Raw genomic sequence first — 13,694 nt, forward strand, 5'->3', positions numbered from 1 at the left:
TATGTGGATTATTTTCAATCCAAGTTACTTAAGAAACAGCAGGTGCAGGAAGGACACTCTGACTGTCCTTTGTCCCCCTGAAAGCAGGAAATAAATCTCCAATGTGAAAGGAACCCTCCCTGTACCAGAAGGGCAGAAGGCATCCTTATCACCAGAGATAGGGAATTCAAGGCCAAGAAAGCTGTAAAAACAAACCTTGTTACTTCTTCACAAATTTATTATCCTAAGCCCAAACTTCTTTGTCTTGTCAATTCCTCACAAATGTATTGTTTGTCTAAAAGCTGCCTGCTTTGGTCACTTCTTTGAGTCTCACAGTTTTATGAGCTCCCATACATACAAAATTCAATTTGTTTTTCTCCTGTTAATCTGTCTTATGTCAATTTAATTATTAAACCAGCCAAAGAACCTAGAAGGGAAAAGTTTTCTTTCCCTATATTATCATCATTAAGAGAACCCTCACACTGAAACCAGGGTCCTCCTGTCCTCCCGAACCCTGTGGTCTGAATGCCATTGCTGAGGCAGGTTTGTTGACTATGCTTTTTCTGACCAGGAGAAGCCTTAAAAGAGGAGACCCTGTCTGTGTAGTTCTCTAAGCATTGAGGAGATTTTCCTTTTCAGAAAACAAAAACAAACAAAATCTAATGTAACTGATAATTCTCCTGCTACAAATACCTAGAAACATTAGATTTATAACAAAAATTATTTTACGTTCATAATTGAGTTCACAAGAAAGAAAGGGAAATCCCTATGTGATGCAAACAAAGATGGAACTGAAAACCAGAATGGTCAGTATGTGATCTGACACTGCAGGTGAACTTGGTTATTATTTTATAACCTAGGGATTGGGTATTATCACCCAGAACAAAAGATGAGGTATAGGGCCCAAGTGAGGGAGAGAGTTAGAAGTGACTCCCAAGATAAAGACTGAGACTCTTAAAGAGCTGTATCAACCTTCAATGAAAGATTGTAAAATTATAAGTTGAGAGTTCAAAGTCCTGGGCAAATGCCTTACATGGGTTTAAGGTTCAATGTTAAACTACCAGTGTAGTTCAGCAACTCCGAACTAAAAATTAATATAAAAACTAGACTCAGGCCAGTGTTATCCCCGGAGCTCCTAGTAGATATAAAACCAAAATTGTTGTGTGGAGGGACATCCACACAAAAAGGTCACAAGGGAGTTTCATAGGGGAAAAAAAGCACTACTAAAGATAAGCTTACAATGTAACATTATATAAAACACAAAAAATACTTTACTAGTGGCTAGAATTAGCACAAAAAATAGCAGAAATAGACTCCTAAAAATGTGAAATAAAAAAATGACAATGTGAAAGAGAATATAAAATATGTATATTTAAAATGAGTAAAGACATACAAGAAGGAATCAAAACACTAAGGAAAAAATACATTATGAAAAAAGAATAAGAATTTCTGAAAAGTAAAACAAAATACAACTTATAGAAATGAAAAATACACTAAAATACAGAAATGAAAAGCAAAAAAACAAAGAACTCAATAGGCAGTATAAGCAGCAGCTAAATAATCTGTGAACTGGAAGATATTTATGAAGAAGTCATCCAGTATATTACCAATATACGCAAGAGAGGTTAAGCAATGTGGAGGAAAGAATGAGGTTTATTTATGTTTAATGAGAAATTAAGAAGGGGAGAATAGTGAGAAATGGGGAAAGGATAATATTTGACAATATATGAGAATTTCCTAAAACTGATGAAAGCTTTCAGTCTTCAGGTCAATAAGCACAGTTCTTGAACAGATGAACTAGAACTAAACCAATATCTAGAGGTACCCCCCAAAAAATGCAGAACAGTAGAGACAAAGGAAAATTCTTAAAAGAACCAGAGAAAAAAAGGCAGATTACCTCCAGAGGAATAACTGGAATGACTTCTCAACAGCAAACATAGAGGCCAGAAGGAATATTTTCAAAGTGCTAACAGAAAAAAATTGTCAATCTAGAACTGTTTGCTCAGCTAAACTATCAACATTGAGAGTAAAGACTTTTCAAAGACTGAGAGAGAATTTAGTACTAACAATCCTTCACTGAAAAAACTATTAAAGGATGTACTTCAAAAAAAAAAAAAAAAGGAAACTGAATCTAAAGAAGGAAGGAGTGAGATTTGTAAGAAATGGGTAAACATGTGGGTTTACCCAAATAAGCACTGACTATGAAACCACAGCAATAATAATTATTACTGATTTGGGATGATATAAAAAAAGGTGAAATTAAAATACTAGACAACAGAAACACTGTAGCTAGGAGAAGATAATTAGTATTCATTCAGGAAGAAGATAAAGCAATTCACATTAGGGCTATGGTTCTTCAACTGTGATGTGCATCAGAATCACCTGGAAGGCTTGTTAAAACACAGACTGCTGGGCCTTGTCCCCAGCGTTTCTTATCCAACAGGTGTGGAGTGAAAGCTGAGAATTTGCATTTCTAATGGGTCCCAAGGTGATAATGCTGCTCTAGGACCCCTTTGAGAATCAATGCATTTGATTTTAAGTCAAATATGCATGTTAAAAATTCAAAAGTAAACACCTAAATAACTAAAGTAGAATATATCATTTACAATCCAAAGAAGGAATAAAGAAAAATAAATCAATCCCATAGAAGGCAGGAAAGTAAGAAAAAAAAGATAAAACAATTCCATTAAGTAATCAATCACAATGATTTGAAAGGACTAAATTCACTAGGTAAAAGGCAACGATGGTCAGACTGAATAAAAAACAAAATTCTACTGTACGCTGTATATATTATAAAGTTATAGTTATTATTTTTTTTTTTTAAAGATTTTATTTATTTATTTTTCCCCCAAAGCCCCAGTACATAGTTGTCTGTCATAGCTGCACATCCTTCTAGTTGCTGCATGTGGGACGCGGCCTCAGCATGGCTGGAGGAGCGGTGCCTCGGTGCGCACCCGGGATCCGAACCCGGGCCGCCGGCAGCGGAGCGCACGCACTTAACCGCTAAGCCATGGGGCCGGCCTAAAGTTATAGTTATTAAGACAGTTTCGGTAATGGCACAGACACAAAGTGACCAATGAAACAGAACAGAAAACCCAGAACCAACACATGCACCTATGGAATTCTCAAATATGACAGAAGTGACACTGCAGATCATTAAGGATAGACTACTCAACAAATAAAGCCAGGACAATTGGTTATCCATAAGGGAAAAAATGAAATTGGATTCCTCCCTCACACTATACATAAAATTCAATTTAGGATTAAATACTTAAACGCACTTAAATGTGAAAAGCAAAACTAAAACTTTCAGAAGAAAATGTAGGAGTAGGGTCTTTCCTTCTTTCTTTTTCTGCTGAGGAAGATTTGCCTGAGCTAACATCTGCTGCCAGTCTTCCTCTTTTTGTAATGTGAGCCACCACCAGAGCATGGTCACTGACAGACGAGTGGTGTGGGTCTGTGCCCAGGAACTGAACCTGGGCCACTGAGGCAAAGTGCGCTGAACTTAACCACTAGGCCACCAAGGTTGGCCCAGGATTTCTTTCTTTCTTTTTTTTTCTTTTTTTTTTTTTTTTGTGAGGAAGATCAGCCCTGAGCTAACATCCATGCCAATCCTCCTCTTTTTGCTGAGGAAGACCGGCTCTGAGCTAACATCTATTGCCAATCCTCCTTCTTTTTTTTTTGTCCCCCCAAAGCCCCAGTAGATAGTTGTATGTCATAGTTGCACATCCTTCTAGTTGCTGTATGTGGGACGTGGCCTCAGCATGGCTGGAGGAGCGGTGTGTCGGTGCGCGCCCGGGATCTGAACCCAGGCCGCCAGTAGCAGAGCACGCGCACTTAACCGCTAAGCCACGGGGCTGGCCCTGGCCCAGGATTTCTTAAACAAGCCATAAAAAGAGCTAACCAGACAAGACTGGCAAATTCAACTACATTAAAATCAAATCTGTTGGTTAAAAGATACTATAAGAAAGTGAAAAGATAAACATAAAAAGCTTGAGAAGATATTTATAATACATAAAACTGAAAAGGAATTAAAATGCAGAAGAGATAAAGACTGCAAATCAATAAGACTACCAACAATACATTAAAAATGGGTAAAAGACACAAACATTTCAAAGAGGAAACAACATGATCAAACATGAAAAGATGTTCAGCATCATTAGAAATCAGGGGACCGCAAATGAAGACCACAGTGATTTACAATTTTAAACTCATGAGACTGGCAAACATTAAAAAATTGACAAAATCAATGTCAGAGGATGCATCAAAGAAAACTCTTATATTCTACTAGTGGTGTAAATTAAAAAAACTACTTCGGAAAACAATTTAACATTATTTTATAAAATTGGGGCATACCCTGCAACCCAGAAATTTTGCTCCCACATATACCCAAGAGAATCTCTTACACCTTTGCTCCAGAAGACATGACAAGAATGTTCCCAGCAGCAAGGGTTATATTAGTAACCTGGAAACAAAAAGGAAATATAAAGACCTGGAAACAACCCAAAGGGGTTGTTTCCCATCTATGGGAGAAGGGATACCTTGTGGTATATTCCCACAATAGAATTTCGTACATCAGTGAAAATGAATGAACCATAGCTATAAGCAACACGAATAAAAACAAAACAAAATAAAACAAAGCAAATCCTAGAAGAGTACACAGAATATATTTTTCAAAAAACTAGCTATGACAAAATTATTTTTTAAAAAAGCAGAGAGAGCAAAAATCTGTGTCAGCAGTTACTCGGAGTGGGGATGACAGAAGGCTGAGATAAGGAGGAGCATCTAAGTGGATGCCAGTTAGTGGTAATGGTAGAGTTCTTGGACTGGGTGTGGCAGGTGGTATTATGGGTACTCCTTAATATTAATATGCTTTATTACTTAACTTCATAACTTAAGTGTGTGTGTGTGTAAACACATACATACATATAATTTTCCATTATTTGGTATGTATGAAATAAATTTAAAAAGCAAAAAAGGGGGAAAATATGACTAAAACATGCTAGTTGATAATGACAGCAATGGGAACCAAATCCCCGGTCCAATACTTACTGGTCAAGGGTCTTATAATAAATGTCCAGATCCTTGTTCACAAGCTCTGTTGTTCTCATAACAATCATCATTTCCCTGTACTTTTCCTCAGCATCGCGAAACTGAGGTTCTCGAAGTTCTTTCTTGAAATGAATAATTTCTTCCTCATAACCTTTCTGTCGCCCTATTGCCAAACTGTGATTTCTTTTTATATTTTCTATTTTTTCTTCCAACTTCTGATGTTCACTATAAAAGGGAAAAATGAAGTGGAAAAATCAGATCTCTTTAGATAGATAAATATCATTTATCATTCTCCTTATATGATAATAGACTCTCTCTTTGCTTTTTATTTAAGGCTTCAGTACTAAAGAAAATTTTCTTCCTTCCAAACCTCTGAAGCATCCAGGTTTCTAAACAGCTGATTTTTGAGTGCTGAATAAAGAACTCTCATAACATGTGAGCACTGAGAAAGTTCCTGACTTTTAGACACTGACTAACCTAAGTAAAGTACTCTTGGTGATTAATATTACAAATTCACAAACTTCTGACTGTAAACTGAGAATACAGTTACCAATACCTAGAGTTATTGAAGAATAGGTGTCATAATTTTGTTCATAATATGTCAAAGACAAAATATAATTTTACCTCAATTAAACTATTAATTTCTGCAGTAATCCTTACTAAAAGTTTATACTCCTCATGAAAACAAAATTTCTCTTATACAAGTATAAAAAAGCATAATACTGACCAAAAAGAGTAAAATACCCAAACTTTTCTGATAACTTGGTAGATAATACAGATTTTAATGTATGCTTTAAAAATCTTCATTCATTTAACAATTACTCATTAAGTACTCTATTAACGTGCCAGGCACTGCTCTCAAGTTTATGGACATCCTTACTGAATTGGCCTGATTTTATCTGTTTTGTTGACATTTCTGATGCTTCTTGGTTAAAGAAAGGTTTGAAAAAGAGCATCTGTACTTAGTAGTCTGCATAAATGTAAAAAGCATTGTTATGGGCCAATCACAGAAGGAATTATAAAAATATCTGGTTTTGGTCTTTAGTAGCAAAGAATAAACTGTTTCATTTAAGTTTCTTCTAAAAGCTTTTCTTTTCCAATTTGCCACCAGGAGTACTAACATTACAGTGTTAAAGAGCTGAGGCTTGGGAGCTGTGATATCTGGGTCACTTTCCTGGCTTTCATCATAATTTCCTATGATTTTTTTCTGGGTCTCAGTGTCCTAATGCATAAAAAATGAAGAGGCTGAAGATGAAAAGCTCTTCCAGTTATGAAGTCTGATTTCCTCGATATATGAAAGAGATTTTAAATAGCTAAATCAAGAGTACTTACAATAACATAGGATTAACCATGTTAGGTCTTATAAACTAAATTAAAATTTCAATTTACTATATCCTTTAGGAAAACTTAAGCATTTTTTTGGTTCAGATTTCTGTATAAAGTCAAAAAGACAAATTAAAAATCTACAAAGAATGGCTAAATGAATGAGAGGTCTATATTTAACCAGTTGCGGTGGTTCAAAAATCTGTTTGACTAGTACAATCTTTTATACCAGTCTAGTGCCTTAGTATCAACCAGGTTCTTACAGAATTCCTAAGGCAACTCTAAGGCAGATAAGGCAAAAACAAAATCATTTTCTGCTGCAGCAGGAAGGTGGCAAAACTGTGTGTAACAATAAAACCAGATGAAAGAAGAATCAGATTAATCTTTGGGGGAAAAAAAGCTCTGGTTGGCCCTAATTACAAGTGGGACCATCTAGAATGGGTCTCCAATGAAAATCGCTTTGGCAATAACTCTACTGGCAATATTATAGACTGCACAAGCTCTGACCCGGGCAGGCTCCATAGGCCATATATTCTTTATGTTCAGTACCATTATCTTGTGGAGCAGGCTAGCAGAAATCTGGGGATTGGCATTTTTAACCCTGCCCATCACTGCAGTATGACTATAAATTCTATATCACTACTTCAGTCACTCAATTTGTAAGGCCATGAAAAGTACCCATATAAAAACTCTGTCCACCTTCCTGTAAATCTCAAGGGACACTTAGGCTAAAGGATTACATTCTTTTTAAAAAACATACATTGAATATTCTTCACGTTTCAATAATAAAGACCTTTATTTAAAGACTATTTTTAAAAACATACTTTTCCATTTGTGAAACTTGCATTTGACCCCTTTCCTTCAAATGTTGTTTTCTTTCTTCTTCAACTTCTTTTAGTTCCTCATTTCTTTTTCTTAAAGTAAGGTTATCCTGTAGCCATCTTTCTTGTATCTAAATGTAAGTATTAAATCGGTTAACAAAAATAATCAAGTTACCAAGTTACCAACATCTGATTCCTAACAGGCAACTGCTGACAGGTAGTACTAATTCTGCCTTACTTAGAATCATGTTAAACTCAACAGAGGGAGAATAAGCCAGTGTAAGGAGTCTCCAGGCCTGGACTAATCTGGATGACCCATATACACACAAAACAGAAATTTAGATGATGAAATAAAAAATATAACTAGATGTTTTAATATACTTGCACCCCATGGGATATTGCATAGGAACCCCACAATAGAGCCTACTGATCTAAAAGATCATAAAAGAGCAATACTATGAGTCTCCCTCGACTTTTTTTTCCTAGTTGTATTTGTCTCCTAACATGTCCCAAGACTGTTAGATACTGTTAAGTATGTCAGATAAGATCTTTACCTTCAAGCTCACAAATCATACAAGGCAGTAAGAAGTTTCACAAAAATAGTATATATCTATGACACTTAATGACACTTTCCTGGCCATTTAATTGAAAATTTAAAAAGTTGGGTGTTGTTATTGAGTAGTTTTGTGCTTAAAAAGAGACCCAATCACTTAGTGGCAGCAGCAACACCAACACAATTATCAGTAGTTTTCCTGGTGATTATAATGGACTATGTTGCCAAGAGACAAACAGGAAACGATTTATAAGTTGACTCTTTGGAATTTGGAAAAAAAATTTTCCTGCAGAAACAATGGTGGTTTGGCTCATAAAAGCCTGAACACAGAAATCTCATCCCAAGTTGGGCGTCAGGACTTCTCAATTAGGACCCTCCTGCAGTAACCCTTATAGCTGAGTAAACTCAGTGATGTGAGAAGTGGGAGGGATGGGCAGATCTTTGGCAATATCTTGTTGCTCACAGTAATAGTACAGGAGTCACCAGGGAAAAAGGATTTGGGAGGTGAGAGAGAAGGGAAGCCAAGGACTTCTCTCATATGCTTAATGTTCATATCTAACCCTGCCCATCTCTGAATCACTATTTTGAGTTTTTTAAAAACTGTCATTAAGGCTACCTTCAGTTTTCCTGGAAATAATAATATAAAAATATACATATCTATTAAAGGTATTATTATAAGCAGTTAAAGGTGTCTAAAATGATATGGTTATGCATGTCTCTTTGTTGCTGAGGCAACCTGATCTACCACCTACAGCTGCTGTGACTCTCCAAGATTCTTGCATGGGGGACTATGCTTGTACTTTTTTCTTACTAGGAACAAGAGAATGTGTCCTTGCTTGCTTTCATCTAATATTATATAACACTGGAATTTGCTTTCATGACCACATGAAAGGACTCTTTAAAGGGCTATCACATTTTTAGGTGAGACTGATTTCTGGCATGAAATATTGTTCCTGGTCTGTTTGCCTGCATGGTCACTAGAAAGCTACGCATTTCCTTCTTTTAGGTGTTCTTTCCTTTTGAAAGACAGTATAGAGCACAGTAGTTAAATAGTATAGGCTTTGAAGTCAGGTACACCTAGGCTCAAATTTTGGCATTACAACATTCGAATTGGATGACTTTGGGCAAATTAGTTTAAGTCCTTTGAGCCTCAGTTTATTTGCAACATGGTGATAATAATACCACCCATCACATAGAGCTGTTGTAAAGATTAAATGAGTTCCTGTATGTAAAGTAATCAGCACAGTGCCTGGATCAATAAATCTAGTGAAATGCCTTTTGGGTCAAACTTGTCCTTGTACTTTAAGCAGTAAGAATTCCAATTATAGTCTGTCTACAAAATATAAAGTACCAAAGAAAGGGAGAAGAGAAAACTAGATGCTATACTATATGCAGAAAACTAGATGCATACTATAGATGCAGTTATATATAGTACACCAGAATAATTTTTCTATTATACTAGCAATTTGACAATGTAGGGTCTAGTTCTACCTCTGTTACTCTCTACTTTTGTGACCTTGGGCAAGTCACATCACCTCCAGTTCCCTTCATCTGAAAAATGAGGGAAGCAGATTATTAAACTTCCAGAATATTTTATTCTGTGGACTAAATTTAATAGGGCATAAGCATGTAAATAAGCTACTGTTAGGCTCCTCAACTCTTAGATATAAACCCCAATCACTCAGCTCAGATGACAGTTAATGCATGCAGCTGGCCACCTAAAGGAAACATAAAAATTAGCTGCATTCTAGGTCCCTGTGACGAAGTAATACACCGAATAGATCACAGTCCAATATCCACCAAAGTTTGGTTGGGAAAAATGCCATTTATAGAGAATTGCCTGAAAGCTATGCAGTGCTCTGGCTCAGTGAGTGATGGTTATGGGGGATACATCAGAACCCTGGGGAACTTGAACAAAATATACATGCCTCTGCCCATGCACCAAAGATTCTGATTTATTGGTCTGGAATGGAGACATAAACATGTATATGTTTAATAACCCAAGTGATTTTTTAAAACATTGAGATGTAACTCATATACCAAAAAATTCACCATTTTAGTGTACAATTCAGTTTTTAGTATATTCACAAGGTTGTGCAACCATCACCTAATTCCAGAACATTTTATCACCCCAACCCCATACCCATTAGTTACTCTATTCCCTTCTCTCTCCTTCCCCCCAGCCCCTGGGAACACTAATCTGCTTTCTATCTCTATGGATTTGCTTATTCTGTACATTTCATATAAATGGAATCATATAATATGTGGTCTTTTGTGATTGGCTTATTTCACTTAGCATGTTTTCAAGGCTTTCCATGTTATAGTGTATATCAATATTTCATTCCTTTTTATGGCTGAATAATTTTCCATTGTATGATGTGATGGTTAATTTTATGTGTCAACTTGACTGGGCCACAGGATGCCTAGATATTTGGTTAAACATTATTCTGAGTCTGTTTTTGAGGGTGTTTCTGGATGAGATTAAAATATGAATTGGTAGACTGGGTAAAGCAGACTGCCCTGCTTAATGTGTGTGGGCCTCGTCCAATCAGTTGAAGACCTGAATAGAACAAAAAGGCTGAGTAAGAGGTAACTCCTCCTGCTTGACTGTAAGAGCTGGGACATTGGTCTTTTCCTGAACTCCAACTGAAATCTCTCTCTTCTTGGATCCTGAGCCTATCAGCTCTCCTAGTTCTCAGCTTCAGACTCAGACCAAAACAATACCATCAGCTCTCCTGGCTCTCCAATTTGCCAACTGCAGATCTTGGGACTTCTCAGCCTCCACAATCACGTGAGCCAATTTCTTATAATAAATTAATAAATTATTTTATATATATTTGTGTGTGCGCGTGTGTGTGTCTGTCTGTCTACCTATTTATCTATCTCCTGTTGGTTCTGTTTCTCTGGAAAACCCTGACTAATACATAAGGATATACCCCATTTTATTTATCTATTCATCAGCTGATGGCCGTTGGGCTGTTTCTATATTTTGACTATTATGAATAATGCTGCTATGAATATTCTTGTACAAGTTTTTATGTGAACATGTTTTAAATTTTCTTGGTTATATACCTAGGAGTGGAAAAATCCAGGTGATTTTGATGGGTGCCCCTAGCTAACCTTTGCTCTCTAAACACCCTAACATTTATTTTAGTCTTCAATCATACCACCTTCTAAGGAACTTCATCAAAGGATGATAAAAATGCTGAAATACACTGTTAAAAAAAAAGCCCCATGCCAGCCCGGAGGTGCAAGTGGTTAAGTGCGTGTGCTCCATTGCGGCGGTCCGAGGTTCGCCGGTTCGGATCCCGGCATGCACCGTCGCATCGCTTGTTAAGCCATGCTGTGGCGGTGTCCCATATAAAGTAGAGGAAGATGGGCATGGATGTTAGTCCAGGGCCAGTCTTCCTCAGCAAAAAAAAAAGAGGATGATTGGCAGATGTTAGCTCAGGGCCGATCTTTCTCACAAAAAGAAAAAGAAAAAAAAAAAGCCCCAGGAAGTTTGTTGAAGACATGGTTTTTATTAATCTATACAGTATCCTCTTTTCCATGAATGCCTATGGAGACATTTTTCTCTGGTCTCAGTACAGGGAACTGGTTTCCTTTTAGCTTTGAGACAAAGTGAATCTTAAGTAATTGTGACTTCCTCTTTTCATGTGACTACTAGCATCTTTAGCAAGCATATCAGATTTCATAGTGTACATTTTATATACTTACTACTCTCCTAGTTTCATTACTTTCTTGTCCTTATTTCCACATTGTCTCATTTTTCCATTAATTTAAAATGTTATTTGGCATTGCTCTATGTATATAACTTAGTAAATAATTTCTGGAACAAGGTAGGTTACAAAAGTAAACTAATACAGTCAGATCCACTAAGTTTAGACCATCAACTTGAAAAAGGTCACAGATTGGTAAATCTTAATGATCTTTGTATGTGGAGGGACATTACTGATTTAGATTGTGATTTTAAATAGGCAACCCATATATAAGCTAGTGATAACAATTTTGTTACATATGCATCATAAATTTATAGTTATTCAGCATTTATTAGATGGCACAGATCCAATTTACCTTTGACTGATATTCATATATTTGAAATTCCTGGTGCTATGACCAGAGACCCTGCAGAAAGCTGATATGGCTAATCTTCAAAGAGATTTTTTTTTTTTTTTTTTGTGAGGAAGATCAGCGCTGAGCTGACATCCATGCCAATCCTCCTCTTTTTGCCTAGGAAGACTGGCCCTGGGCTAACATCCTTGCCCATCTCCCTCCACTTTATGTGGGACGCCGCCACAGCATGGCTTAACAAGCAGTGCATTGGTGCACGCCCGGGATCCGAACCCAGGCCACCAGTAGCGGAGCGCGCGCACTTAACCACTATGCCATGGGAGTGGCCCATCAAAGAGATTTTTTTAACCATCACTTATAACTAGTGATTTAATGCATTCAAATAACAAATTTTATTTAAAACAGCAGGAACAGAGAAATGGTGTAGTTTTTAAAGGCAATAACTATCATGCTTGCATGAGGCATGTTGAAGATGTTTCTCAATGTGATTTTAATTATATTGTGGAAATTAATTTCCTTAAAATAGAAAATAAATGATATAGGAATCAACTGGAAAATGACTTTATATTTTACTTACAGACAACTTTTAAGACTATATCGTTACACTTCAATCCCTGTTTTGTGTGAATTTATCCTACATAAAGATATGTTAGAATAAGTAAGAAAAAAATACAGATATATGTAGGATATTCACTGCCATAGTCTGCAATAAGGAAAAAAAGTAATCAACTTAAGTTATGGTATATACACAAAAAGGAATATTTTATAATCATTAAAAAGAATCTGGTGGATCTGAGAGTTGAGTTGATATGTAAGATCAAACTGCATTAAATGAAAAAAGCAAGGTGCAGAGTATCAATGGTATGATCCCATCTGTAAAAGTAAACACACACACACACACACACACACACACACACACACACACACAGATAATATTATCTATTTATCTACTGATATATGAATAAGAAACTTCTTAACGAATAAACAAAAAACTGTTAACAGTAATGACATCTAGAAGTGAGACTGAGAATTGGCAGGAGAGGAAGACTTTTATGCTTTAATTTTAATTATGCTATAATTTTATGCTTTTATGTTTAAACTTTTAACAAGTGGGTCTTTTATTAAAAATAAAAATGAAAAAAGGAAAGAAGAAAAGACCATATTATTGGAATTGCTTTTCTCTACTGTTTGCATTTCTATTCAGTGGATCTATTGAAAATAAAAGTAAAAAATAAAAAATAAAGAAAAGAATGTTATTCGTATAAGTGATACAATAAGTCACCATAAGCCATTAGCAAAAAAGACCTACCTTCTGTGTATCAATATCTTGTCTCATGCTTCCCATTTCCTTGTTTATCCTTTCTTTCTGTTTCTCGCATTCACTTAGTTGAACTATTACTTTATTAAGTTCATCTTCTTTTTGCTACAAAAAAGAAAATTCTTTAAGCACAAGAAATGAAAATATAAACAAATAATTTTAAGTTTTAAATTACCTTCTTATAGTCATCTTTCCCATCTTGAATATAATTTTCAATGTCTTTCACATAACCATGAATATTTTTCATCTTCTCTTTGATATCATTCATCTGTGGAAAGACATTTATTACATATACACTGGTTGGGACTAGGGCATTTAAATTTATTTCCAAGGAAATATCTTAGACTAAGGTAACAAAAACGTAATAGAAGAGTGCAGTGAAACACTGGCTTGGAAGTTAGGAGCCTTGGGTTCCAGTTTCCATCCAGCAAATTTTATGATCTCAGACAATTCTCTTCATTATTTATGGGGTTGGAATAAATAGTCTCAGTTCTCAACTTCTATTTTAGATCAAGAAGCAAAATGATTTAAGTTTAATCCAACAAGAATTTTTAATGTCAAGATTATGTCACAAACC

The 13,694-nt window shown here is 35.8% G+C and overlaps 1 protein-coding gene across 5 annotated transcripts in view; it reads right to left on the reverse strand.

The window, feature by feature from the left end:
- The window catches only part of RAD50 (RAD50 double strand break repair protein), a 70,630-nt gene that overhangs the window by 19,305 nt on the left and 37,631 nt on the right, over window positions 1-13,694 (reverse strand). For 4 of the 5 annotated variants that reach the window (XR_015551966.1, XM_004420214.3, XM_087429821.1 and 1 more), the window contains 4 exons: window positions 13,293-13,385; window positions 13,109-13,222; window positions 7,179-7,306; window positions 5,032-5,256 (listed from right to left, as the gene is read on the reverse strand). Coding sequence is in view for 4 of the 5 variants with exons in the window: in XM_004420214.3 (XP_004420271.1) it covers window positions 5,032-5,256; window positions 7,179-7,306; window positions 13,109-13,222; window positions 13,293-13,385 (560 nt within the window). In the remaining variant the exon portion in view is untranslated. Of the gene's footprint in view, window positions 1-4,385; window positions 4,445-5,031; window positions 5,257-7,178; window positions 7,307-13,108; window positions 13,223-13,292; window positions 13,386-13,694 lie in introns of those variants that run through there. The other variant, XM_087429823.1, reaches the window with a different exon arrangement.

The sequence above is a fragment of the Ceratotherium simum genome, chromosome 4 (genome assembly GCF_057802395.1).
Source record: "Ceratotherium simum simum isolate JZ-2026a chromosome 4, ASM5780239v1, whole genome shotgun sequence".
Lineage (NCBI taxonomy): Eukaryota > Metazoa > Chordata > Mammalia > Perissodactyla > Rhinocerotidae > Ceratotherium > Ceratotherium simum.